The sequence below is a fragment of the Salvelinus sp. IW2-2015 genome, linkage group LG35 (genome assembly GCF_002910315.2).
Source record: "Salvelinus sp. IW2-2015 linkage group LG35, ASM291031v2, whole genome shotgun sequence".
Taxonomy (NCBI): Eukaryota; Metazoa; Chordata; class Actinopteri; order Salmoniformes; family Salmonidae; genus Salvelinus; species Salvelinus sp. IW2-2015.
Genome location: NC_036874.1, coordinates 875,455 through 902,154, shown reverse-complemented (window position 1 = coordinate 902,154; position 26,700 = coordinate 875,455). Strand labels below are relative to the sequence as shown.

The following is a 26,700-nucleotide window of genomic DNA, read 5'->3' as shown; positions in this document are numbered from 1 at the left end:
CTAGGCGCACTTGATATTGCTTGCCCAGCAGAGAATCAGGGATGAGGGGAATCATCGGGCAGACATCAAGATACAATAATAAGCAACTCATTCTCAAACCCTGAGCAATATGACATTTAAATGACAAATTACATGACCCTCCCCTGGACTAAATACCAATATACTAAACTCTCACCCATACTGAAATTMAAAAAGTATGACCCTCCCCAATTTTCCTCCGGTAACAATTGTGTCAATTTAGACCGCTCCCTTAGTGCAGAATTGAAACCTTATTTGGTGTTACGAGTTCTGTTTACTGCAGAATTGGAACCCTTTATTTTAGTGTCGTTGTCAAGTGTCAATGTGCAGCGGTTAGGACGGAGTCAGGCGCAGGACACAGAACTGAGTAAAAMACGTACTTTATTCGAAAAGAAACAACACAATTCCCACGCAGGGAAAACACACCAGCTCACAGAAGTCTTGAACACTAAACAAAGAACAAACACGCACAAAACCATGTGGGAACTAGAGGGTTAAATAGGGAATAAATTATAACGTAATGGGAACCAGGTGTGTACAATCAAGACAAAACAAATGGAAAAATAAACATAGATCGGTGGCAGCTAGAAAGCCGGTGACGACGACCGCCGAACGCCGCTCGAACAAGGAGAGGCACCAACTTCGGCGGAAGTCGTGACAGTCGTTTCCTCTTGAAAACCCCTGAACACTATCAGAGTTTGAAGAGTTAGAAAATGTTATTAAAGTGTCACTCCACAAAGATACATCAATTGACTCTACAAAATACACATATTGCGGACCGCTCAAAGAGTTCTGGGACAAACCAGAAGTACAGTACTAACTTCAACATGATAAAAGAGAAATGCCATACAACATTTTATCTGGAATGACAAAAAGTCTCATTAAACTCTATTCACAATATTTCTATACATAAATGAACTGCCTCCAGCCTGCCTAACTTTAATACTCAAAATTATATTTAAAAAAAGTTTCCCTAGACATGTTTTTGAAGTAAAATAAAAAAGGCTGTCATTTTCAGTATCTGCACCTGTATAAATTTGAAAGTGCAGTTACACTTTGGGTACAGTAGCCAAAATATGTCATATGAAAATTATAATGCTGCAATAGCATACACAAAATCACGCAGAGCAAGTACAGCTTTGTTTTCCTCCACCAAGTAGAAACGTGTTGAAGAATGGACTGAGCCAATACTCGCAACATAGGGAGTTAGAGGTCCAGTGGTGACATCAGATGTTATTCAAATGAATAAAATATGTTATAAAATTGAATGAAAAATTATGTAGCATACGCCAATACATTAAATACCGTAAATAGTCACTTAATGAAAACTCCCAAGGAGATAGGGAAGCATCAGGAGTGCAGCTATAAAATTATTTCACAAACAGTGTGCTGTCTTCCCCAAGGACATGGGGAAGCATCAGGAAGCCAGCAATTGTATGGTGGCCTGTTACCATCCAACTTGTGTCGTTATGTCTTCATCCAAGACAATGTTCATTCTCTCCACAATGTCTTTGAGGACTGCTTGCTTTGAATTGTTCCTTAGCTGTTGGTTGCACTCCGTTCTTCCTATTTTGGCTCTACCCATATCCAATAACTTCACCGCCGAAGTGCCAGCATGTCTGTGAAAGTATCTGGGAGTACGTGTTGAGTTAGTGAGTAGCTCAAAGTCTTGAACAAAAAGGGGTGTTCCTCTGGTATTTCATCTTTATTTTCACATGTTAAGTAACTCTCTCCATTGTCTGAATGTTTCCTCAAGAATACTTTCTAGCTTGTTCAAATCCCTCTCAAATCAAATCAAATCAAATTTGATTGGTCACATARACATGGTTAGCAGATGTTAATGCGAGTGTAGCGAAATGCTTGTGCTTTTGGTWSTGACCATGCAGTAATATCTAACAAGTAATCTAACAATTTCACAACAACTACCTATGAATAAGAATATGTACACATAAATATATGGATGAGCGATGGCCAAACGGCATAGGCAAGATGCAGTAGATGGTATAGAGTACAGTATATACATATGAGATGAGTAATGTAGGGTATGTAAACATTATATAAAGTGGCATTGTTTAAAGTGACTAGTGATACATTTATTACATTCAATTTTTTATTATTAAGTGGCTAGAGATTTGAGTCAGTATGTTGGCAGCAGCCACTCAATGTTAGTGATGGCTGTTTAACAGTCTGATGGTCTTGAGATGGAAGCTGTTTTTCAGTCTCTCGGGCCCAGCTTTGATGCACCTGTACTGACCTCGCCTTCTGGATGATAGCGGGGTGAACAGGCAGTGGCTTGGGTGGTTGTTGTCCATGATGATCTTTTTGGCCTTCCTGTGACATTGGGTGGTGTAGGTGTCCTGGAGGGCAGGAAGTTTGGCCCCGGTGATGCGTTGTGCAGACCTCACTACTCTCTGGAGAGCCTTACGGTTGTGGGCGGAGCAGTTGCTGAACCAGGCGGTGATACAGTCCGACAGGATGCTCTCGATTGTGCATCTGTAAAAGTTTGTGAGTGTTTTTGGTGACAATCCAAATTTCTTCAGCCTCCTGAGGTTGAAGAGGCGCTGTTGCGCCTTCTTCACCACACTATCTGTGTGGGTGGACCGTTTCAGTTTGTCAGTGATGTGTACGCCGAGGAACTTAAAACTTTCCACCTCTTCCACTACTGTCCCGTCGATGTGGATAGGGGGGTGCTCCCTCTGCTGTTTCCTGAATCATCTCCTTTGTTTCATCTCCTTTGTTTTGTCCACAATCATCTCCTTTGTTTTGTTGACGTTGAGCGTGAGGTTATTTTCCTGACACCACACTCCGAGGGCCCTCACCTCCTCCCTGTAGGCTGTCTCGTCGTTGTTGGTAATCAAGCCTACCACTGTCGCCTGCAAACTTGATGATTYAGTTGGAGGCGTGCATGGCCACTCAGTCATGGGTGAACAGGGAGTACAGGAGAGGGCTGAGAACGCACCCTTGTGGGGCCCCAGTGTTGAGGATCAGCGGGGTGGAGATGTTGTTTCCTACCCTCACCACCTGGGGGCGTCCCGTCAGAAAGTCCAGGACCCAGTTGCACAGGGTGGGATCGAGACCCAGGGTGTCGAGCTTAATGACGAATTTGGAGGGTACTATGGTGTTAAATGCTGAGCTGTAGTTGATGAACAGCATTTTTACATAAGTATTCCTCTTCTCCAGATGGGTAAGGGCAGTGTGCAGTGTGATTGCGATTGCGTCGTCTGTGGACCTATTGAAGCGGTAAGCAAATTGGAGTGGGTCTAGGGTGTCAGGTAGGGTGGCGATGATATGATCTTTGACTAGTCTCTCAAAGCACTTCATGATGACGGAAGTGAGTGCTTCGGGGCGATAGTCGTTTAGCTCAGTTACCTTAGCGTTCATGGGAACAGGAACAATGGTGGCACTCTTGAAGCATGTGGGAACAGCAGACTGTGATAGGGATTGATTGAATATGTCCGTAAAGACACCAGCCAGCTGGTCTGCGCATGCTCTGAGGACGCGGCTAGGGATGCCGTCTGGGTCGGCAGCCTTGCAAGGGTTAACACGTTTAAATGTTTTACTCACGTTGGCTGCGATGAAGGAGAGCACGCAGGTTTTGGTAGCGGGCCATGTCTGTTGCACTGTATTGTCCTCAAAGCGAGCAAAGAAGCTGTTTAGTTTGTCTGGGAGCAAGATATCAGGGTCCGCAACGGGGCTGGTTTTCTTCGTGTAGTCCGTGATTGACTGTAGACCTTGCCACATACCTCTCGTGTCTGAGCCGTRGAATTGCGACTCTACTTTGTCTCTATACTGACGCTTAGCTTGTTTGATTGCCTTGCGGAGGGAATAGCTACACTGTATTCGGTCATGTTTCTGGTCGCCTTGCCCTGATTAAAAGCAGTGGTTCGCGCTTTCAGTTTTGCACGAATGCTGCCATCAATCCACGGTTTCTGGTTGGGGAAGGTTTTAATAGTTGCCGTGGGTACAACATCACCGATGCACTTGCTAATAAACTCGCTCACCGAATCAGCGTATACATCAATGTTGTTGTTCGACGCTATCCGGAACATATCCCAGTCCACGTGATCGAAGCAATCTTGAAGCATGGAATAAGATTGGTCGGACCAGCGATGAACAGACCTGAGCACAGGCGTTTCCTGTTTTAGTTTCTGTCTATAGGTTGGGAGCAACAAAATGGAGTCGTGATCAGATTTGCAGAAAGAAGGGTGAGGGAGGGCTTTGTATGCGTCGCGGAAGTTGATTGTAAGGAATTCTAGGTCAGGTGAACGAAAGGACTTGAGGTCCTGTATGTTGTTATGATCACARCACGACTCGTTAATCATAAGGCATACACCCCCGCCCTTCTTCTTACCAGAGAGATGTTTGTTTCTGTCGGCGCGATGTGTGAAGAAACCAGGTGGCTGTACCAACTCTGATAACGTATCCCGAGTGAGCCATGTTTCCGTGAAGCAGAGAATGTTGCAATCTCTGATGTCTCTCTGGAAGGCAACCCTTGCTCGGATTTCGTCTACCTTGTTGTCAAGAGACTGGACTTTGGCAAGTAGTATACTCAGGAGCAGTGGGCGATGTGCCCATCTAAGGAGCCTGACCAGAAGACCGCTCTGTCTGCCCCTTCTTCAGCYCCGTTGTTTTGGGTCGCCTGCTGGGATCCGATCCATTGTCCTGGGTGGTGGACCAAACAGAGGATCCGCTTCGGGAAAATTATATTCCTGGTCATAATGTTGGTAAGTTGACGTTGCTCTTATATCCAATAGTTCCTCCCTGCTGTATGTAATAAGACTTAAGATTTCCTGGGGTAACAGTGTAAGAAATAATACATAAAAAAACAAAATACTGCATAGTTTCCTAAGAACGCGAAGCGAGGCGGCCATCTCTGTTGGCGCCCTCTATCTTCCTAATTTCTTCTTTCATTAGTGATACTTCATCTGATGGGACCTGGCATGGCGGTGACTCCAAGTTCACACTGGTTGGAGAGTCAGTCCCCCCTTTGCTTTTGTTGTCTGGGACTCTCCCTCACCCCCTGCTGCTCTTCTCCTAAAATGTGGGACTATGCCTCACCGTCTGTTCAATCCAATTGATTGGACATGATTTGYAAAGACACACACCTGTTTATATAATGTCCCACATTTGACAGTGCATGTAAGAGCAAAAACCAAGCCATGAGGTCGAAGGAGTTGTCTGTTGAGCTCCGAGACAGGATTGTGTCGCGGCACAGATCTGGGGAAGGGTACCAAAACATTTCTTCAGCATTGAAGGTCCCCAAGAACACAGTGGCCTCCACCAAACTTCTTCCATTCTTAAATTAAAGACGTTTGGAACCACCAAGGCTCTTCCTAGAGCTGGCCGCCTGGCCAAACTGAGCAATCAGGGGAGAAGGGCCTTGGTCAGGGAGGTGACCAAGAACCCAATGGTGACTCTGATAGAGCTCTAGAGTTCCTCTGTGGAGATGGGAGAACCTTCTCTGCAGCACTCCACCAATCAGGCGTGAATGTGTGAGTGGCCAGACGGAAGCCATTCCTCAGTAAAAGACAGACCCAAACCCAAACCCAGACCTTGAACCCAAACTCCGCTTGGAGTTTAACAAAAGGCACCTAAAGACTCTCAGACCATGATAAACAAGATTCTCTCGTCTGATGAAACCACGATTGAACTCTTTGGCCTGAATGCCAAGCGTCATGTCTGAAGGAAACCTGGCACCATCCCTACGGTGAAGAATGGTGATGGCAGCATCATGCTGTGGTGTTGTTTGTCAGCGGCAGGGACTGGGAGACTAGTCAGGATCGAGGCAAAGATGAACGGAATAAAGTACAGAGAGATCCTTGTTGAAAACCTGCTCTTGAGCGCTCAGGACCTCAAACTGGGGTGAAGGTTCACCTTCCAACAGGACAACGACCCTAAGCAAACAGCCAAGACAACGCAGGACTGGCTTCGGGACAAGTTTCTGAATGTTCTTGAGTGGCCCAGCCAGAGCCCGGACTTGAACCCGATTGAAAATCTCTGGAGAGACCTGAAAATAGCTGTGCAGCATAGRTCTCCATCTAACCTGACAGAGTTTGAGAGGATCTCAGAAAGGATCTCTCTGCTTCTACATCTGCATTGCTTGCTGTTTGGTGTTTTAGGCTGGGTTTCTGTATAGCACTTTGTGACATCGGCTGATGTAAAAAGGGCTTTATAAATACATTTGATTGATTGATCTACAGAGAAGAATGGGAGAAACTCCCCAAATACAGGTGTGCCAAGCTTGTAGCGTCATACCCAAGAAGACTCGAGTCTGTAATTGCTGCCAAAGGTGCTTCAACAACGTACTGAGTATAGGGTCTGAATATGTAAAAGTAATATTTGTTTTTTAATTTTTAATACATTTGCCAACATTTCTCAAAAACGTTTTTTGCTTTGTCATTATGTCATTGTGTGTAGATTGATGAGGAAAAAAACAATTGAATCAATATTAGAATAAGGCTGTAACAAAATGTGGAAAAAGTAAAGGGATCTGAATACTTTCTGAAGGCATTGCATCTCATGCTGTCTGGTCAAAAATAATATGACATTGTGGCTGCCCGTAGCATTGAATGCGATGGAAGCCACCGAGCATTTGGCCACCCTTGATTTWAAAAAAGTATAAAATAATAGCCAATCAGCATTGAGCTAAACTGAGTGAGCACCAAAAAAAAAAGTGTCAAGAGTAGCCAGTTTGGATTAGGCTTCAAACCAATCATATTAAAAGCAAAACGTCATTGACAGAAAAAACTTGAATTGTTGCATCTCCTTTTGTCGTTGTTCTCTGGTGGCTAGCTAGCTAGCTAAAATGGTCCCTTTTCTAAATTAGACATGGATGGAGATTTGGACTTGTGGTTTTACTCCATTCTCCATACTGGCCAATGATTATAACGCTGATTCTGATCCAACCGTAAATTCATACATTGTGCCCCTGGCCTGAGAGGATGGAAGTTCAACATGTAGGCTAGCTAGATGTACTAGGATAATGTTGACTAGCTGGCTCATTGTTGATCATGAAAGGAAGTTAGGCTAGCGATCAAGCATTTTAGCTAGGTAGCCTAAGACAACAAAAACTAAAAGCGTGTACTGTATGACAAAGTCATAGACCGTTTCGTCAACATGAAAGAGAGGAGGATGGCATTGGCGTGTCTCTACCAGTAGGATAAGTCAACATGTTTTTTCTACTTGCACCCCCCCCATCTTTTAGTTGTCACTGTATTAGACTAAGCATACTGTAGGTGATTTGATGATGTTGAAATGTTGAAGTTAATATGGCGCTGGAATAATGTAGGCAGCTCCTTTGCGACTTGCGGTAACTCTCTGAGGGWTTTAAATCAATAGTTGTTTAGCAGTCTGAAAATGTCAGAAACATTAACTTGCTTGACCATGCTGTAGGTCATGTAACGGTTTGTTAAATGCAATATGCTTTGTGGACTTCACCGACAGATGTTGCTCTCCGGTTTTGTGATGAAACAATGGTGTGGTTTAACTTATTCTGCCACTGTGRCTCCTTATTGTCTCGGCCTTAGGCCTATATATCACAGTGGAAAGGCATATGAACTAGCGGGTTATAGGGCAAACAAACACACAGGTTGTGATATAGATTTTTTTCTAGCTTGGCTTCCCCAGTGGTTTTATCCACACACTGCTTTTGATGGCACTGCTCATGCTAAACTGCCTTTTGGCCACTAGAGGCCTCTATCCTCCTCTTTGGCTTAGCTCATAGACTTCAATAGAACCAGAAATAAKATGAGGGAGTGGCATGTCTCACTTCCTCATCATAATTGCGCCCTTCTCTACACATTTGGGGTGGATAATAGCATTGAAGTTAGAAAGATGGTCCAGTAGCCAAAAGGTGTATGGTTTGCATCCTGGTGCATAAAAATGGTTGTGTCCTTGAGCAAGGCACATAATCCCAATTTCAGTTAATAATGGCTGTGACCCCACTCTGTAGGAGCAGGATATGCAATAAACCACATTTCTAAATTCACATATCACCTATATTTTTGATTGTAACATAGTTTATAATCTCACAATGGGCCTGCCAACTGTAGCCTATATAGTAATTACATTTACATTACATTTAAGTCATTTAGCAGACGCTCTTAGACTACAATTGGAAAATGTTTTAGTTCCCAGTGTCCTTAAAGTGTTAACATATTTGTGAAAACTGTGGGAAAATATAACAGCTCTGTATCTAAATCTTTTTAGATTTTTTTTGTGTAGAATATTTATAAAAAAATCAGTAAACAATCAATAGTTAGCTGTAAACTATTTGTATTTCACCATTTGATTATATGAGTGACACAGTATGCCAAAGCATTCTTTTTGTTTTGATGCTGATTTTTACATACACAGAAACACAAAAAGTGTTGTCACAACTACACTCTTAAAAGCACCAACACTCAGGTRGAAGAACCACTWTGGGTGATTCAGAGTAGTTCAATTCATTTTCTAAAACGCTTTCTCTGTATCCTAACACTTACCATTCAAACAACCTCCAAACACCAGAGCTCAGCTTAGGTAAACTACTTTACGGTGTTTTAAGTATTTCTGTTTTTACAATGTAGGCCTATGACATGTTTTTACATAAAAATAAAAAAATCAGCACAATTTACTCTAGATTAAGCAATAAAAGCCCCACTCGMGGTCTTCTTAAATTAAAGTTATTTTTGACAGTATGGAGCACAACATCAGGAACTTGTTTTCCAAAGGCTGGGATCRGCACTAGGCAGCTGCTGTAAGAGCAGTTGCATTTTTCACTGACTGTCACTGGTCGCAAAAACATTGTTTGAAACAAAACAATTCTTGATAGTCAGCTTAAACTTCTTKAATTCAACCATTATTGTGTTAAAATACACATATAGTCTAAATTTGTGAAAAGCCATCCACAACAACCACAATCTGTAAAGTGCAAAAAGCTAAATGAGAGCAGAAGTGTGATTCACATCAATGCGCTATGTAGATATCAATAAGCAATATCCGTATCGCCCGTGGCTACACCACTGCTGTCGTCTTTACCTCCAAGCGTTTATTCAAGTTGGATCATCTTTGGACACCAACAGCAGTCACACCATTGGAAGACATACAATAGCTTGGACTGTAGCCTGCAAGCCTATTCCTGCTCTTTTCCCGCAATCCATCAAACCCATTTGGTGTGTCATCATAGTGGTCTCCAACTTGTGGTCAGACTCGCTCAGGCTGAACAAATTTAAACTTGTGCCTTTTTCCAATGCTGATTTTAATGTCATTGAGAAAACAGAAAGGTGTCAAAAGAACATTTTGCAAACATCCTTTCTGAATTTAAAAGGCATCCTAGAAGTAGGCCTAATCGATTGACAAAGTCATGAACATTTTGATAATTTGAATAAACCCCCTTTGGGCTGTGATAAAAAATATGCCTCCTGGTCAAAATGACCTCAGTGGGTAGTATGAGATTTAATTGTGAAGATGATTGTTTTCTTGACAGCTACCACACAAATGTCAATAGCCAGGGAGACCCCATATAGTTTTTGTCATTCTCACTCAGATATCATATTAACATGGCATAAGTCATGGCAAAATYTGTAGAATTGAAAGGAAATTCTCTTTAAAACAGCAAATATGTCTCTCCACCCCATGACAAAATGGGTAGAATTGCATGAAATTACCTTTAAAACAGATTTTTTTTCTCTGTTCCATGGGAAAATTGCATGAATTTTGCTACAAAATGTCAAAACAATTATCTTCGCCCCATGGCAAAATGTGTAGAATTGCAGTAAATAAACTTTCAAACTTACATTTGTCTATCAACCATCAAGAGGGGGACCCCTAAAACGTTTTTGCCACGATGTGGGTGGCCCCCCAACCAAATCTCCCTTAAAAGGCCCCCCAAAATGCCCTGTCAGTAGTGATGCTGCCCTGATAATTTGTTCAATTTCTGATTTTGGATGGGGCCGTTTGGGTCTGTTAATGGCAATCGCTCATTAGATGCATTAGATGTACAGAACTGCTGGTCTTGATTATCATCACCCAGTCTATGTATTTTTTAAGAGAGTGTACACAACACAAACCTTGGCTTGTACATGCATCATTAAAACACACAAACACGTTCTGCGTTGTTCGTGTGTTCGTAGTTCGTTCTGCGTTGTGTACTTTTAATTAGGACACTGCCACAACTGGAGGTCTGCTGGTTGGATTATTTTTATTTGCCCTGCACACGAAGAGACAACACACAATATTTTAGCCCTTGGCGCAGCCACAGGTCTCAGGCACCTTGCTAGCCGAAGGTCAGGCAAAAGAGAGCGCCAAAAAGAAATAACAGGTGCTGCGTGCACACATTCAGTGCACAACAGCACACCATACAATACCAGTAAAATGATATAGAACATAATTCAGACAAAATAAAAGACATACCTGCACATGAAGAGACAACACACAATATTTTAGCCCTTGGCGCAGTCACAGCTCTCAGGCACCTGCGCAAGCACATGGACACTCACTCAAACACTGTCCCAAGTACTCACAAGTTACAATAGATACCCTAGTTAGTGAGCTCGGTGAAACTTGTTAACATAAATCTTTATATTGTCCACATTGTAACAAACTTATGGTTGCATAACAGCTTATTGTGTAACATTACCACGGTTTTATATTGAACAGTTTCGGAGCCAAGGACAACATACCTTGCTAGCCCAAGGTCAGGCAAAAGAGAACAATAAGGGGGTACGGAAAAACAGATAACCCGCGATGGGCCAAACCAAAATATACAAAACTTTTACAATCACGTGTATGTACAATATTGATATAAAAAAGTGTTTGTACACCAAAAAATAACATTAGCTATGCAGCTGTAAGGACATTTTTAAAAACACACTGAATTATTATTATTATTATCAAATTGTTGACATCCCCTCTTGACCTGGCCTATTTGAATTGGTCCTTGTGTGCCACCTGTTGCATAATCTAGGGGAACAACATCACACTGCTACACACACCTGAGTGGCAGAAGTAAACTCAGCAAAAAAAGAAACGTCCATTTTTCAGGACCCTGTCTTTCAAAGATAATTCGTAAAAAAATCAAAATAACTTCACAGATCTTCATTGTAAAGGGTTTAAACACTGTTTTCCATGCTTGTTCAATGAACCATAAACAATTAATGAACATGCACCTGTGGAACGGTCGTTAAGAAGCTTACAGACGGTAGGCAATTAAGGTCACAATTATGAAAACTTAAGACACTAAAGAGGCCTTTCTACTGACTCTGAAAAACACCAAAAGAAAGATGCTCAGGGTCCCTGCTCATCTGCGTGAACTGCCTTGGGCATGCAGCAAGGAGGCATGATGACTGCAGATGTGGCCACGGCAATTAATTGCAATGTCCGTACTGTGAGATGCCTAAGACCGCGCAACAGGGAGACAGGACGGACAGCTGATCATCCTCTCAGTGGCAGACCACGTGTAGCAACACCTGCACAGGATCGGTACATCCGAACATCACACCTGCGGGACAGGTACAGGATGGCAACAACAACTGCCCGAGTTACACCAGGAACGCACAATCCCTCCATCAGTACGACTGTCTGCAATAGGCTGAGAGAGGGTGGACTGAGGGCTTGTAGGCCTGTTGTAAGGCAAGTCCTCACCAGACATCACCGGCAACAACGTCGCCTATGGGCACAAACCCACCGTCGCTGGACCAGACAGGACTGGCAAAAAGTGCTCTTTACTGACGAGTCGCGGTTTTGTCTCACCAGGGGTGATGGTCGGATTCGTGTTAATCGTCGAAGGAATGAGCGTTACACCGAGGCCTGTACTCTGGAGCGGGATCGATTTGGAGGTGGAGGGTCCGTCATGGTCTGGGGCGGTGTGTCACAGCATCATCGGACTGAGCTTGTTGTCATTGCAGGCAATCTCAACGCTGTGCGTTACAGGGAAGACATCCTCCTCCTGTGGTACCCTTCCTGCAGGCTCATCCTGACATGACCATCCAGCTTGACAATGCAACCACCCATACTGCTCGTTCTGTGCGTGATTTCCAGCGAAGATCCCGGATCTCAATCCCATTGAGCACGTCTGGGGCCTGTTGGATCGGAGGGTGAGGGCTAGGGCCATTCCCCCAGAAATGTCCAGGAACTTGCAGGTGCCTTGGTGGAAGAGTGGGGTAACATCTCACAGCAAGAACTGTCAAATCTGGTGCTTTCCATGAGGAGGAGATGCACTGCAGTATTTAATGCATTCTGTGGCCACACCAGATACTGACTGTTACTTTTGATTTTGACCGCTCTTTGTACAGGGACACATTATTCCATTTATGTTAGTCACATGTCTGTGGAACTTGTTCAGTTTTTGTCTCAGTTGTTGAATCTTGTTATGTTCATACAAATATTTACACGTTAAGTTTGCTGAAAATAAATGCAATTGACAGTGAGAGGACGTTTCTGTTTTTGCTGAGTTTACAACTCATTTGAAGAAAACAAAATAACACATTTATTTTCCCACTGCAAACACTTCCTGGAATCTAAAGTGATGGCAATGTGCTTTTAAAGGACAAGATTCTCCTTGGATAGAGTTCAGACTAGATGTAGAACATTACTCACCTTTTCCCAGTGGTGGGCCGTCAGGGCCTGCAAGGCCTTCTCTGCTGGCCTAAACATCATCAGAATATAAATTTTTTTTAAATATTATTTTCCCACAAATATGTATTAAATTATTCCCAGAGTAAGAGTTATACTCTTCCTTTCATAGCTTTCCTCTTGGTTGCACTGCTTCCAGCCCCAGGTTGAGATTTGGAGGGCTGGTCTTTATGTTAGATCTTTTATCCAATCATATTCAGCCATCATGTTGTGCCAGGGGTCTAAAATCTGCCCTCAGGCCTTCAGAATCAACAGTGCGGGCGCTTGTAGCTTATAGTGAATGGAAATGAAAATTTAGTGTCAACCAATCAGCTTTAGAGTTGGCTATTGTACGCCTGCTTAGCTGGCTCCAGTGTTACACAGGAGCCAGCTAGCAGGCGTAGTGCGTGCACGTCTTTTGATTGGATTACCAATATTGAGAGGCAGGTCCTATGGGAAGGTCTATGCAGATCTAGGAAACTGAATTTGATAAACGAATTAATTTGCGTACTACTAAGCTGTTTTTTCAACCCACAATGGCGGAAGGAGGGAGAAGATATCGATTTGGTCGAGGATATAATTATAACGCCATTCTCAAGACGAACATTTTCAAGAAAAGTTAGACATTGTAAGGAGAGGTCGGCCGACGCCACAAAGCCTGTCACAGGCGGAAAGCCACTTTCAAAGTTTCAACTACGAGCGCTGTCAATGGCTCACAGGCTCCGAGAAGCACTGCAAACTGTACTGCTGGGAATGCCTATTATTTGCAAGTGATCGATTTGGTGTTTGGAGCCACACTGGCTTTGTAAACTTGAGTTGTCTAACCAAGGCAGCAACGAGACACCAAAGTACGGCTGGGCACTTACAAGCAATTGTGCTTTTGAAAACTTTTTGGGGACACCGGAGTGGATCTACAGTTCAAAGAACAAGCGCGCAGGGCAACGGAGCTGCACAATGAAAAGGTGAAGGGAAATATTGAAAAGACTCATTGATTGTGTCATGTTTTTGGGTAAACACTGTTTACCCAAAAATGTCAATTTGTCAATTTCAAGGTGACGCAAGCCTGGTTATACTGCGTTTCTGTCTAAATGTATAGTGTCTAGAGCCATGGCATCATAATGATGGTAATAAGAGGTGGATTAATTTGGGTGGACTGTGTAGTACCTCACTGAGGCCCAGGCCCCAGGCCCACGGCACGCCACTGCCTTTTCCCTTTCTGCTGTACACCTTCAGAAAACATGGCAGGCTAAAAAATAAAACATTGTATCAGTAGTAATTGTCCTTCACATTGCCCAAATCACAGTTGGCTATAGCTTCAGGAATTGCACTGAGGACCCAACCTCAAACCACACAAAATGTATTTGCATACATCACCAGGCAAATAGGTGACCTGCCACCCTATGCCACAACACATTATAATATCCATAAGCCTGATAAAGCCTTTGTTCACCTTCCTAAACCTCAGGACACTTCAGACTGACAATAACCAGCTGGAGACCATAGACAACCAGGCATTCCAAAATCTGAGCCAACTGAAGAGCCTAAACATGTCACTAAATAATAACTCACTGATTTGCTCCCTCCACTTATTTCTCCCCGCACTACAATCATATTACGGCAGAACTACCTGAACAACTTCTCTGTGGTGGCAGAATCTGTGACTCACTTACAGAAGCTGACAAAACTAGACCTGTGCAATAACTATCTAACATCTCTCCATCATTCTAACCATACAGACCTACCAGAGTCCCTCACCACCCTCTATCTCTGTAAAAACAAACTGTCATTTTATTATGTGAATGGGGCTTCCTCAGCCTATAATATCAAATCAAATGTATTTATATAGCCCTTCTTACATCAGCTGATATCTCAAAGTGCTGTACAGAAACCCAGCCTAAAACCCCAAACAATGCAGGTGTAGAAGCACGGATCTCTCCTACAATGACCAGCTCCCTTCAAGGGCTTTCCAAGGTGTGGACTTGCGGAAGCTAAACTACATGTGTTTGCGTTCAACCAATGTCACAGTGCCAGAACTTTTGAATGTCAGAAATGTTAGAGCTGGAAACATAAGACTTCTCTGGTATGAGGTTGAAGACTGACAATCTGCTCATGGAGTTATGCAGCCTTTTGAGTAAAAAGGTCACATTTTTAAAAAGCTGCGTCTGGAAACCAATGGGATATCGTCATTGCGGAAGAACACACTTTCCAACTGTCCACCAATCCGAGGTTTATTGGACCTTTTCTTCAACAAGTTGAGGAAGGTAAGATGCCTCCAGGATCAAATCAAGAACTTCACAGCAGAGAAAAAGCACCTCACCTCCCTAATGTCCTGCAACAGACAGAACCTCTTTCCCAAATCAAACAGATCTGAGCTACCGTTACAATCGCATACTCAATGTCAAATCTTTTGCTTTCCACCACACACCAAATGCGAAGACCCTACAACTCGCAGCAGACACTTTTGACAATCTGACCGACTCTCCTCTCCTCGGACAACTCCTGTGCCGGGGTGATGCAGCTGCAGCCGGGCGTCTTCAAAAACCTGCGGAAGTTGAACAAGCTCAGTGCAAGGAACATGGGCATCCAGTCCTTCTCAAAGGAGGTTTTCGGGAATCTGGCAGAGCTGCAGATCTTGCTTCTCAACCAAAACGTAATGCAATCCTTAGATGTGAATGTGCTGGAGGCTCTCCCTAAACTGRGCTACCTGGACCTGCGCAACATTCCTCTTAGTTGCACCTGCATCAACAGTGACCTGCAGAACTGGACGTTGACTAACCAGAGAGTCCAGTTAGTCTTACTATACAGTTTACAGTGCCAAGATAAAAAACTCAAAAAAAGCTTCTACAACTTTGACACCAATGTTTGGTACCTGGACCTGGGAGAGTACCTTTTTGCCACCACAACCACTGTGTTTTTACTGCTGACTATAATCCCACTTCTCTACACCAAGCTGTATTGGAAACTGAAGTATAGCTATTATGTGTTCCGCTCCTGGTTCGGCCAACACTGCCACAGGCTGAGGGAGAAAGAGGAGCACTGCAAATACGATGCTTTCATCTCCTATAACTCGGCGGACGAGCCCTGGGTACTTGACCAGCTACTTCCCAACTTGCAGGGCAAAGGAGCCTCTTTCAGGCTGTGCCTGCACCACRGTGACTTTGAGCTGGGCCACAACATCGTGGACAACATAGTCTCCGCCGTGTACAGCAGCCGCAAGGCCATCTGCGTGGTTAGTAGGCACTTCCTGTGCAGCGAGTGGTGCTCCCTGGAGATCCAGCTGGCCAGCTACAGGCTCTTCCATGAGCTCCGGGATGTGCTCCTGCTCATCTTCCTGGAACCCATCCCTGAAAGGCAGCTGTCGGCTTACCGCRGTATGAGAAAGGTCATGTTGAAGAAGACCTACCTGCAGTGGCCGGGGTCAGACTGCACAGACCCGGTCAAGGCTCAGGAACTGTTTTGGAACCATCTGAGGAGGGCACTGAGGAGCGGGAGCAGCAGGTTTGAAGAGGAGGATGAGGGGAGGGAGGAATACTTCAATCAGCCACCGACGGATGATGATAACTATTACTTAATGCCTTAAGGAAAGGGTTATAGGACACATTTTGGCCCTAAGCAGCAGTCTGATTGCTGGATATTAAACAAAGGGCAATGTAGTAAAAGTACAGAAATTATGCACACACACAGACACATACAAAGACAGAGAGAGGAACTGAATCCCTTGTAAATGTGCCCTCCGTGCCATGATTTCTACTTGCTTGAAATCCAGCATCGTCTATGCTTTGATTGAGTGCTATAATAAGCTTCATTCATTTGGGGGGGGGGGGCTTTTGTAACTTGCTCATGAAAAAAAAAAACGAATTTAATCTTGTTCTGTACTAATAAATATTGTAATATTGTTTGTACATTTAAAAGATGCAAAGGAAAATGGAAATAAGATGATCAGACATACCCTGACAAATCATGTAGCAAAGTTAATTTTAATATTCTTTAAGTATACATCTTGTTCGTAAATATCACTGTCTCAAATCAGCAATACACCGACAGARGAAACCTATTACTTAATGATAGGGTTAGAAGACACGCTTTGCCTGTTTCCAGGATATTAAACAAAGTTCAATGTAGTAAAAGAACACATAGAAACAGAGAGAGGAACTGAATCTCTTATAAAAGTGCCCTCCGTGCGATGACTCTGTCCGGTACCCTCTGTATATAGCCTTGCTATTGTTATTTTACTGCTGCTCTTTAATTATTTTTTACTTTTATTTTAAATGTTTTTTTCTTCTTAAAACTGCATTGTTGGGTAAGGGCTTGTAAATAAACATTTCACTGTAAGGTTAGAGGACACGCTTTGCCCTGGCAGCAGCCTGTTTCCAGGATATTAAACAAAGTTCAATGTAGTAAAAGTACTGAAATTATGCACACCTGTTGTATTCGGCGCATGTGACAAATAAAATTGTATTTGATGTTCTACTTTCTTGAAATCCAGCATTGTTTATGCTTTGATTGACTACTATAAGCTAAAGCCATCATTTGTTTGCTTTCGTAATTTGCTCTCATGGAAAAAACGAATTTAATCCTGTTGTGATCAGTACTTAATAATATTGTAATGCTGTATGTACATTTAAAAGATGCAAAATGGAAATGGTAAATAAGATGATCAGACGTACCTTGACAAATCATGTTGCAAAGTGAATTTAAATATTCTATAAGTATACTTCCTGTTGTAAAATATCACTGTCTCAATCAGTAGTACACAAACTAAAACAAGTAAATTAATGATCTATTATTAGATTTTAATATAAGATACAGTGAGTGACTATGTACAGTATTTTACTCACAGGTTCATTTTATTCAGTCCATCTTACAGGGGAGCTTCATCAGCGTGTCTTCTAACCCTATCATTAAGTAATAGGTTTCATCTGTCGGTGTATTGCTGATTTGAGACAGTGATATTTACGAACAAGATGTATACTTAAAGAATATTAAAATTAACTTTGCTACATGATTTGTCAGGGTATGTCTGATCATCTTATTTCCATTTTCCTTTGCATCTTTTAAATGTACAAACAATAATACAATATTATTTAGTACAGAACAAGATTAAATTCGTTTTTTTTTCTTCCCATGAGCAAGTTACAAAAGCCCCCCCCCCCCAAATGAATGAAGCTTATTATAGCACTCAATCAAAGCACTCAATTGTATACTCCTCGTGTCCTCGCTCCTTCTCAAAACCAATTGGAGAAAAAGGTCAGAGGGAAGGGACCTCTGGCTTTCTCATCCAATGGGTTTTGAGAAGGAGACAAGGCGAGGAATATGCAATTGGGATCTACCCATGGACAGCAGACAATCCTCTGCATAATGCATTCATGCTGATTCATGTCTTTGATAATCTGTGCTAAAGCATTCTGCTTGTCAAAAATAATAAAGTATACTTTATGTAGGCCCACTGGCCACAAAAAAAACATGGATATTTTGTACTGCCATAGTTGACTTGTCCACTGTAGCTGTCTGTAAACAACATACTGCATAAGTTCTGTAATGCATTTTCTCTTACAGTGGTTCTGTATGTTTTTGCATGCACATGTTTCAATTAGAAGTATTCATGCAATAAAAAATACATTCTGCTGCTGTTACCTTTCTACAGCAAATTGTGTTTTTACTGTCCAGGCTGTAAGTAGTTTTAGAGTACGTGAAATGTATGAAAGAACATATTTTAAAAATAGTAATGTTTTCTCACACATTTAACTTATATCTGTAATAATACAAACAACATTTCCTGGATGGCACTTTGTCGTTTTGCCCATCATATGATGGTATTCAATAACAATAAATAAATCAAGTCAGTTGTAATTGTAAACAATTAGACCTGATGGTATGCATTTGGAAAATACTCAACAACATAGCATTGTGCATGTCTACTACACAGAGGATCAGTACAGTCTCATCCGGGGGAAAGACCAGCATTCAGGGCTGGGGAAAGCAGGTAGGGACACAGGGGGCAGAGGAGGGGACAGGCCACTCTCCAGCATGTGGGAGGGGGGATAGTAGGCCATGTCAGGAAGGTGGGACCTGGAGATTACAGGGCTGGTTGGGGGGCGGCGGTTGAAGCGATAGAAAGGGTGGAGCTGATGACTTTCTAGTGGATAGTGGGTAGGAGCAGAAAAGGATGAGGAAGAACCACCAAAATGGCTTCTTTCAATGTCGTATGGATCTTGCTGCTGTGGCAAGTGTCTGTCTCTGTGTCCCTCTGGTGGCCCTGTGGGATACTGCAGGAAACACTGCATACTCCTCTCATGATAGAAAGGCCCACTGCTCCTCTCTCTCACTGTTTCTGTCTGGTTTAGAAAACTCAAATCTGGGTCATACCTCCAGTTCTCAAAGTGATCCACCCTGGTTGACTCTCTCATGCTTCCCCTGTCGAATACGTCATCCCAGGGCTGAGGCAGACCGGATTGAGCTGCCCAAGGTGAGGCAGCAGGGGGGTCAAAGACGTGGTGGCGAGAGGGGGAACCAGAGGGCTGGAGGTCCATGAGGAAGTGCGAGGAGGAAGCGGGCCTAAGTAGTTCTCCGATCAGTTCCCCAACCTGCTCCACACTGGGGTTGGGGTTCCATGCAGCAGCCTAAAGAGAAGCAAGTGTGGCAGCAATTGGTTTGTTATCATACAGTATAACTAAGTATTGTAAAGAAGACTGTCATTTAGAACATTCTGTGACAATTTCACTAACAAAATGTACTGTAGCATTATAGTAGCACGTTCTATTGCAAATTTGTTTAGGAAATCCTATCACAAGAAACCTACAATTACCAATTATATATTAGATGTAAATTCACAATTTTTATTTACTATTACGCTATATGGCTGATGATGAKTGAGTTCAATGTCTTATGCTCGTACCGTGTCCAGGCTGTTCTGCGACCCAATGAGGGGCTGAGGAGGGGTCATTCTGTTGGGGCATAGCTGCTTCCTCCTCCTCCTCTTGTTGGGGGCTGACCTCTGGGAGTCCAGGCACGGATGTTCCACCATGCTGTCTCCAAAACCACTATCCAATGGAGCTGTGATAGGAAGACATAGTTGAAAAATCATTCAACTTAACTACACCACTGAAGATATTTTCAAAGTCCCCACTGTGGTGTACAATACTATCGATATCCAAATGCAGTTAGGCTACAATAAAACATTTGACAAATAATACAGATAGGCCAACATTTCAATCAATATGATCTGATTAGTTACAGTATGATTATATGATCAAGAGTACAGAGGATTCCATTTCTTATTGCGGTCCTCAACCCAACACTCACAACCACAAGCACATTATATACCGTACCTGCAGGCCAGCCTCCATATGCATCTATGCCGGCCAGGATTGTGCTCTGCCCCAGGCCGGCCCTGGTTGTGGTGGGTCCTGTACCGAAGCTGAGACGTCGCTGCACGTTGAGTAGGTTCTCCTGCAGCTGGAGCCCGTGCCTCTCCCGTAGGGCCTGCAGCAGCACCTCCCTACTTTCCGCAACCAGGTTTCTCCTGCGGAGCAGTGGCAGCTGCAGAGACCTGCACAGACGCGCAGCTACCACACTGACAGGGTTGGTGACAGTTTGCTGCATCTGATTGTCTGAGCTCTCACTGCTTCCACCTCTTGCTGGGAAGGAAGACACTGTGATGTTTGGACTAGGCCTGAATGGCTGTGTGTGTGGGAGAATATGGTTTTTGGGGGTCTGCTCCATGGTAAGGACAACAGGCTTAACCTCAGCCCTTGCGTCAGGTGGTCTCTCATTTTCATTCTTTCCACTGGGTGACAACAGTGTTTCACAGACTACAGGCCTGGGCCCCTTGCTCTTGTTTCGTACCACACGTGAGGGACTCTCTGTGGATGATAGGGTAACTATGCCGCCCTCTGATGATGTCAGACCGCTGTGATGTGTCTGTCCTGGTGTGATACCAGACTCCTGGCTTTTAGAGTGACTGGCTACATTCTTCTCCAGACAAACCTGAATAGATGTGAATTTTCTTCTGAAATCCTCTTGTGTATCCCCATGAGAACACTTAAAAAGTCTGCTTTCTGAATTAGACCTATACTCATCACGCTTGTTGGCCTTAGTACTACTCTTTGCTACTACTCTTTCTACTCTCCCTTTATCTGGATCCTCCTCAACATGGTCAGGAACAGCAACTTCACCCACATCTGAATCAGGCCCAGGAGAGGAGAAAGGAAGGGAAGATGAGGGTGGAAGGGGAGGACGAGTAGCAGTAGATTTGCCTCGCCCCCCGCGCTGCCCAAGCTTCTCCAACTTCCTCTGCTCACTCAGCAGGCGCTCAATGTCGATGGACTTCACCTCATGGTTGAACAGGCCATGGTGGCCGATGAGACGGTTGTTTGTGATGATGCTGGGCTCTTGCCCAGCGGGGAAGACGCGGGCTAATGGGGCATCTCTCCGTGGAGGAGGGCGAGAGCTGCTTTGGCAGCAACCATGACAGTGGTCCTTCTCTTTGCTGCTTTGGTGCTGGTGGGATCTGCTATTAGATCCTCCTCTGCTTACCTGGCTCCTCTGCTTGCGTGTTTTCAGTCGTTTAGTCTTGTTCGTCTGGCTGTTTTGTGCTTCTGTGTTCTTGGTATGGCTTGAAGAGCAGCAGTGTGGAGTGGATCTGTTGGTTGGGCTACAGGTTTTATCTGTAGACTTGAAGTGCTTGCTAAAAACATGCAGGACATTCTGCTTCTCTGTTAAGGCTCTGCCATGTAGATGGCTCATCATGAGGTGGAATGCTAGGTGCACAGAAAAGACTGAATAATAAAATTAAAATAAAGATGGCTGTTGGGTCACATGCAGAAGTATTATTTGAAACAGAACACTTTTGATCATTAACACAAATTAATGAAACATGGAACAATAGCTAACGTTGTCAGAAAAATAACTCCATCTAGCAAACCTAGTAGCTAGATATGGCCAACATTATCAAGCTAGCAAGACAAAACAGTTCACAATAACAAAAAGTATTCAATCAGCACACATGAACAAAATAATGTTGTTGATTAGCTAGCGAGTTTACGTTAGCTAACGTTAGTAAACAGCAGTCACTCACCAGCAATTTTTTTCTGGATAAATTAGGCACACGTGCAGGAAATCAAGGCGAAATTTAAAAAATACAAGAAAGATACCCTGATACAGTGTTGCATGTACCAGTGATATTATGTAACGTAAACTAGCAAGATACAGAAAACGTGTAATCTACAATTTCGCAAACTATCCAAAAATGGAAGTTGAGGTAAACACATTATAGTTTTGAAAATGTTTGGTTGCCCAGCAACGTTCCGTACTAGCCGCCAATATCACATTGAAAAGGTGACGTGCTAATCAATGTAGCTGCGCGTGTTTGTGTAGGGTATATTGAACAATATCACCAAACTGAGTAAACAGCACATTTTAATTTGCATAATTTCCTCATGTGGCACATGCAGTTTTAGCTGGCTGGTGTGAACTAACTGTAATATACAGAGTAACGTAATAGATAACTAAACTTTCCTAACAAACAATCTTTCCATTTACGTCACGTTCAATGAAACAACCATAGACGTTTGTGAAATTTGCGAGACGTAAAACGAACATGATTTGATTAATGACATGATGCGGGAGAGTTCGGCGATAATCGCAGTCTTTTGTAAAGTTATATGTTTGAATGAAGAAGTTGAGAAGCTCTCATGGTCTGTCAGTTAGTTGGTCCCGTGTATCTCAGTTGGTAGCGCATAGCGCTTACAACGCCAAGGTTGTTGGTTCGATTCCCAGGGGGGGGAAAAGTATGAAAATGTAAGCACTCTATTGCTCTGGATAATAGCGTCTGCTAAATGACTAAAATGTCAAATTTGCGCGACGGCGGCGCGCCTTTCCCTAGTGAACAAACACTGGACGATTCCAAAACTAGAAATGAGGAGGTAGGCTACAGTTTATCCGCAACTATAATTCCCTTTGGTAGTCACTTTGATAGCCTTAATTTAGTGAAAATACGTGTTTTTATGAAAGTATTCATACACATTACTACTTGTATGCGTATACATATCACTAGACTGGGGGAAAAAAACAATATTTTACTGAAGTAGCTCACCTATGAGTGGTCAGTGGTACATTCTATAGTGACTTGAAATTTTACTTTCAGGAACTATCAGGCAGCCCGAACCACAATTACGGTATTGTAAAACGCTAATACCTGTTAGCTATTCAGCAACCTCCCCTATTAATATGAAAAAGTCTGTACGTTGATGCACCACATTGCCAATGCATCATTGGTTCGTAGCACTTTATGCTAACCTTATGATTAGCTAGCTAGCTACTGTATAGCTAGCTGACTAGTCCTGTAGCCTGGCTTGACATATGACTAACGAATCCTCGTGTTTTTGGTGTATTTGTGCTAAAGTATTAGTTACTGCAGTCGTTATTATTAATAGGCCCCATAATATGTGCCAGTGCACGCCCATTTGTGAATAGGGTTACACATTTCACTAGGAATTGTTTTGCACTACTCTACTGTAGTGACAAAGCTAGCTACCCGTTGTTAGTTGCTTTTTGATTCACACACAGTAAGCATCCAACCATCTGCTCAAATCTACCAAGCCTTGATTTTCACTTGGTTTCTTTCTGACACTAGACAGACAAAGTGATGAGCTCAGGAGACTCCAACCCCGCTGCCACACCCACTCCTTGTGTGGACATCCAGGGAGATGGCCGATGGATGTCTTTGGTGTGTATCCTGCTGCCATTTCAGAATAACAGTAACATATTGTCAATATCCTCTCGTGTCCTGATTCAGAGGGGTTGAGTTAAATGCGGAAGACACATTTCGGTTGAATGCATTCAGTTGTGCAACTGACTAGGTATCCCCTTTCCCTTTCCTCTCTCCTTCTGTCTACAGCATAACCACTTTGTGTCTAACAGCAAGGACAAGGAACCAGATGTCCTGTTTGTAGGAGACTCTCTTGTCCAGCTCTTGCACCAGTTTGAGGTAATCTCTCTATCCCGACAGCTGTAATGGGACTACGAACATTGGTATCATTTGTTGGTTCGGACTTTAGCTAACATAATTTGCCACATTTTAATATTTTCTGATTACAAGTCTTGTCATTTCAGAAGAAGACATGTTAGCTGCTAGGTTATGCAAGTTGACATACTGGTATTGTGTTCATTTGTTTTTGTCAGGTGTGGCGAGAGCTGTTCTCCCCTCTCCATGCTCTCAACTTTGGGGTGGGTGGTGACGAAACACAGCATGTCTTGTGGAGATTGAGCAATGGAGAGTTGGCCCACATCAGCCCAAAGGTATGTATATACACAGGCAACACGTTAGTACATTACATTAGAGTTGATCATACACTATACACTGCACAGACCCATGGTCCCAAGCCTGTTCCTGTGCCAAAAATCACTTTCAGTATCAATCATTGAAAATGCTTTTAAATGAAGTGGTATGAATGAAACTGCCCACCAAGTTGATGTTTGTGCCTCTGCCTCCACCAGGTTGTGGTGCTGTGGGTGGGCACCCATAATCACGGTCACACTGCAGAACAGATCTGTGGAGGCATTATGGCCATAGTCCAACTCATCAAGGACAAGCTGCCGAAGGCTTACACTCTCGTACTGGTGGGTTTTTCTTCTTTTCTACCACATGTGACTTAAACCATTGTAATGGGAAATGTTTGATTAATCATTTTCCTGTATGTGATTCACTGTTACTAAGTACTGATATTCCTTCCTTTGACCTGTTTAACTGCCAGAATCAAATGTCTGCCAGTGTTGAATGTTATGGTTAAAGTTTGCTGCCAGACTTTGCAGAGGACACTCTGATAATGTATCTGTGACACTGTGTAGCAGCTGATGTTGTGACTTCCTACAAGCCTCTCGGGCTGGTGTTTACTCAACACTCGGTGCTGTGGGATTAATACATAAGTGCCCTCTCAGAGAAGCCCGTTAGACATTTCTCTTGGCTTCTGCTCTGGAGATGTTCTCCCTGAATTCTTGTAATAAACTGAAATAATTTAAATTAATGTGATTGACTGCGCTCCCTTTTGTTCACTTGGAAAATCCCCTTCACAACCATTAACCTTTATGATAACCCAAACCTAAATTATGAACTGCATACTTTATGGACTCCATTATCATTGCTAACTATATTGGCACGTTTGTCCTTTCTAGCATGGCAACAATGTGACTAACATGCACAGGAGGTTGGTGGGACCTTAATTGGGGAGAATGGGCTTGTGGTAATGTCTGGCGCTGAATCAGTGGAATGGTGTCAAACACATGGTTTCCATGTGTTTGATGCCATTCCATTTGCTCTATTCCGAACGTTATGAACCGTTCTCCCCTCAGCAGCCTCCTGTGCTATCATGTATGTTTCCAACCACAGGGAGTGCTACCCAGGGGTAAGATGCCCAACCCCCTGCGGGAGAGGAACGCCCAGGTCAACAAGCTGGTCAAGGAGGCCGTGTCCTCTCTCCCCCATGCCTRCCTCCTCAACGTGGACCCTGGCTTTGTGCACTCGGATGGCAGCATCTCCCACCAGGACCTGTATGACTTCCTCCACCTCACCCCTCAGGGCTACCAGGCTGTGTGCCAGCCGCTACACGCCCACCTCAAGGGCCTGCTGGAGAAACAGGCTGAAAACTGAAGACCAACTGATGGAGAACTGATGGCCAATGACCCAATGACCCCCTCACTACATCAGAGGTAAAAACCCTGGTACTGGAGAGCCACAAGAGTACAGGCTTTTAGCACATTCACTGCTTTTAGGACACTTTTTAGTATTTAAGTACAGACATTTGTTCCAACCCATGATTCAAATAATGATCTAGTCCTTGATTAGTTGAATCACATTGAATGTTTTGAATGCTGGGCTGGAAGAAAAGCCTGAACTTAAAAGGCTTTCCAGAACCAGGGTTSGTAACCACTGCACAACTCTATTCTGTGGGACCGTACTGTAACTTACCACCAAAATGGCTGAGTAGAGGACCGCTAAGCACTAATAGGATCAAACATCTGTGTTAGTAGTCAGGTTTGACCACTTATCACCATTTGAGATTTGATTGAGCTGATTTGAGAGATTGTCCTTCTCTTCAGTTTCATTCTGTATTATGGATATGGTCCACAATATGTTCAGGATCTGTCTTTTCTGGCTGATAGATACTTTATAAGAGCTTCCCCACAGAAGGGTTAGGAGAATCAGAAAACCTACCATACTAAAGGTTTGTTTTGTTTCCTCTCAAAATATCAACATTTCTTGTCTTTTTCTCCTCATGTAGCTTAACCTACAGTCCTATTGATCTGATTGGTTACTGATCTGATTGATTACTAATAATATAATTTCCATTTCCCTTTAATGGTGTCCCATATGTGTTTAGAAACAGAGACCATTTAAGGTGATGATGCAACAAGGCGTCACTTGGCCAGTTGGATGTACTGTTAAAGCATTACTTGTTTCCGGTATCTGTTTACCGCCGTTGCTTTTTGTGACTTGTGAAGATTTAGGCTGAATATGTCTTATTTTGGCTGCACAAATATGGAGAATGAAGGGGAAAGGTATGGTGTATTTTGAGTGAATGATGAGGGCATTTCAAAGTAGCGCTGAGACTGGTGGGTATTTAGCTTGGATATGACATGATACTGAGTCAGTGTGTATGGATGTGTTGTAGCTAGCTTATACTTGTCTTGCACTCTTTATTCAAAGGTAGTCACCCCACGAGACCCAAGACTCCCTATAAAAGGCTGCTTTGACTGTTTGTATGTACTGCATATGTAGGCCTACCAGCCTCCGTACTTGACCATGGTTGTGTTGTTGAGTGTTGATTGTGTCAAAATGCAGTGCATTAAAACTAATGAAAGCTTACAGTATGTGTGGACATTGCTTTGTTTGCAGCTTCAAACCACTGAAGTGTGTCTGCATGATGGCTCTGCAAAGAAACGTTTTTAAACCAAAATAATAACATCAATGACCTTTAGCTGTATCAAGGCAAAATATCCAGTGTGTATGTTCCAGTGTGTGTTTGATTGCTTAATGTTCTCAAAACAATGGGTGCAGCGAAAGTACACATGGAACACAACAATGGAGAGATGTAT

General features: G+C 43.2%; 3 protein-coding genes and 1 pseudogene across 5 annotated transcripts; 3 read left to right on the top strand and 1 right to left on the bottom strand.

The window, feature by feature from the left end:
• Positions 1-11,320: 11,320 nt before the first annotated feature.
• Positions 11,321-15,117, top strand: LOC139022531 (toll-like receptor 13; annotated as a pseudogene).
• Positions 15,095-16,198, top strand: LOC111958598 (toll-like receptor 13). The gene has a single exon (XM_070437347.1). The coding sequence runs from the start codon at positions 15,122-15,124 to the stop codon at positions 16,187-16,189; it is 1,068 nt and encodes a 355-aa protein (XP_070293448.1). The 5' UTR covers positions 15,095-15,121; the 3' UTR covers positions 16,190-16,198.
• Positions 16,199-16,461: 263 nt separating this feature from the next.
• prr19 (proline rich 19) lies at positions 16,462-21,697 on the bottom strand. The gene is made up of 3 exons (XM_023980397.3): positions 19,938-21,697; positions 19,505-19,662; positions 16,462-19,229 (listed from the first exon to the last, which is right to left on the bottom strand). Exons 1-3 carry the CDS (start codon positions 21,355-21,357, stop codon positions 18,540-18,542), a joined length of 2,268 nt encoding a protein of 755 aa, XP_023836165.1. The 5' UTR covers positions 21,358-21,697; the 3' UTR covers positions 16,462-18,539.
• Positions 21,698-21,769: 72 nt separating this feature from the next.
• pafah1b3 (platelet-activating factor acetylhydrolase, isoform Ib, gamma subunit) lies at positions 21,770-26,403 on the top strand. 3 transcript variants are annotated; one of them, XM_023980399.3, is made up of 6 exons: positions 21,770-21,868; positions 23,243-23,335; positions 23,507-23,596; positions 23,791-23,907; positions 24,106-24,228; positions 24,995-26,403. In XM_023980399.3, exons 1-6 carry the CDS (start codon positions 21,857-21,859, stop codon positions 25,253-25,255), a joined length of 696 nt encoding a protein of 231 aa, XP_023836167.1. In that variant the 5' UTR covers positions 21,770-21,856; the 3' UTR covers positions 25,256-26,403. The 3 variants fall into 3 exon arrangements, with proteins under 3 accessions (XP_023836167.1, XP_023836168.1, XP_023836166.1); XM_023980400.3 differs by lacking the exon at positions 21,770-21,868 and adding an exon at positions 22,688-22,784; XM_023980398.3 differs by lacking the exon at positions 21,770-21,868 and adding an exon at positions 22,791-22,883.
• Positions 26,404-26,700: the final 297 nt, after the last annotated feature.

What these genes read in the sequence shown, in the direction of transcription:
- prr19 (XM_023980397.3), bottom strand. Translation starts at nt 21,357, where the DNA reads ATGATGAGCCATCTACATGGCAGAGCCTTAACAGAGAAGCAGAATGTC. An exon ending in ATATGGAGGCTGGCCTGCAG is followed by an intron (nt 19,663 to 19,937) that starts GTACGGTATATA and finishes TTCCTATCACAG; the next exon opens with CTCCATTGGATAGTGGTTTT. An exon ending in CGCAGAACAGCCTGGACACG is followed by an intron (nt 19,230 to 19,504) that starts GTACGAGCATAA and finishes GCTTCTCTTTAG; the next exon opens with GCTGCTGCATGGAACCCCAA.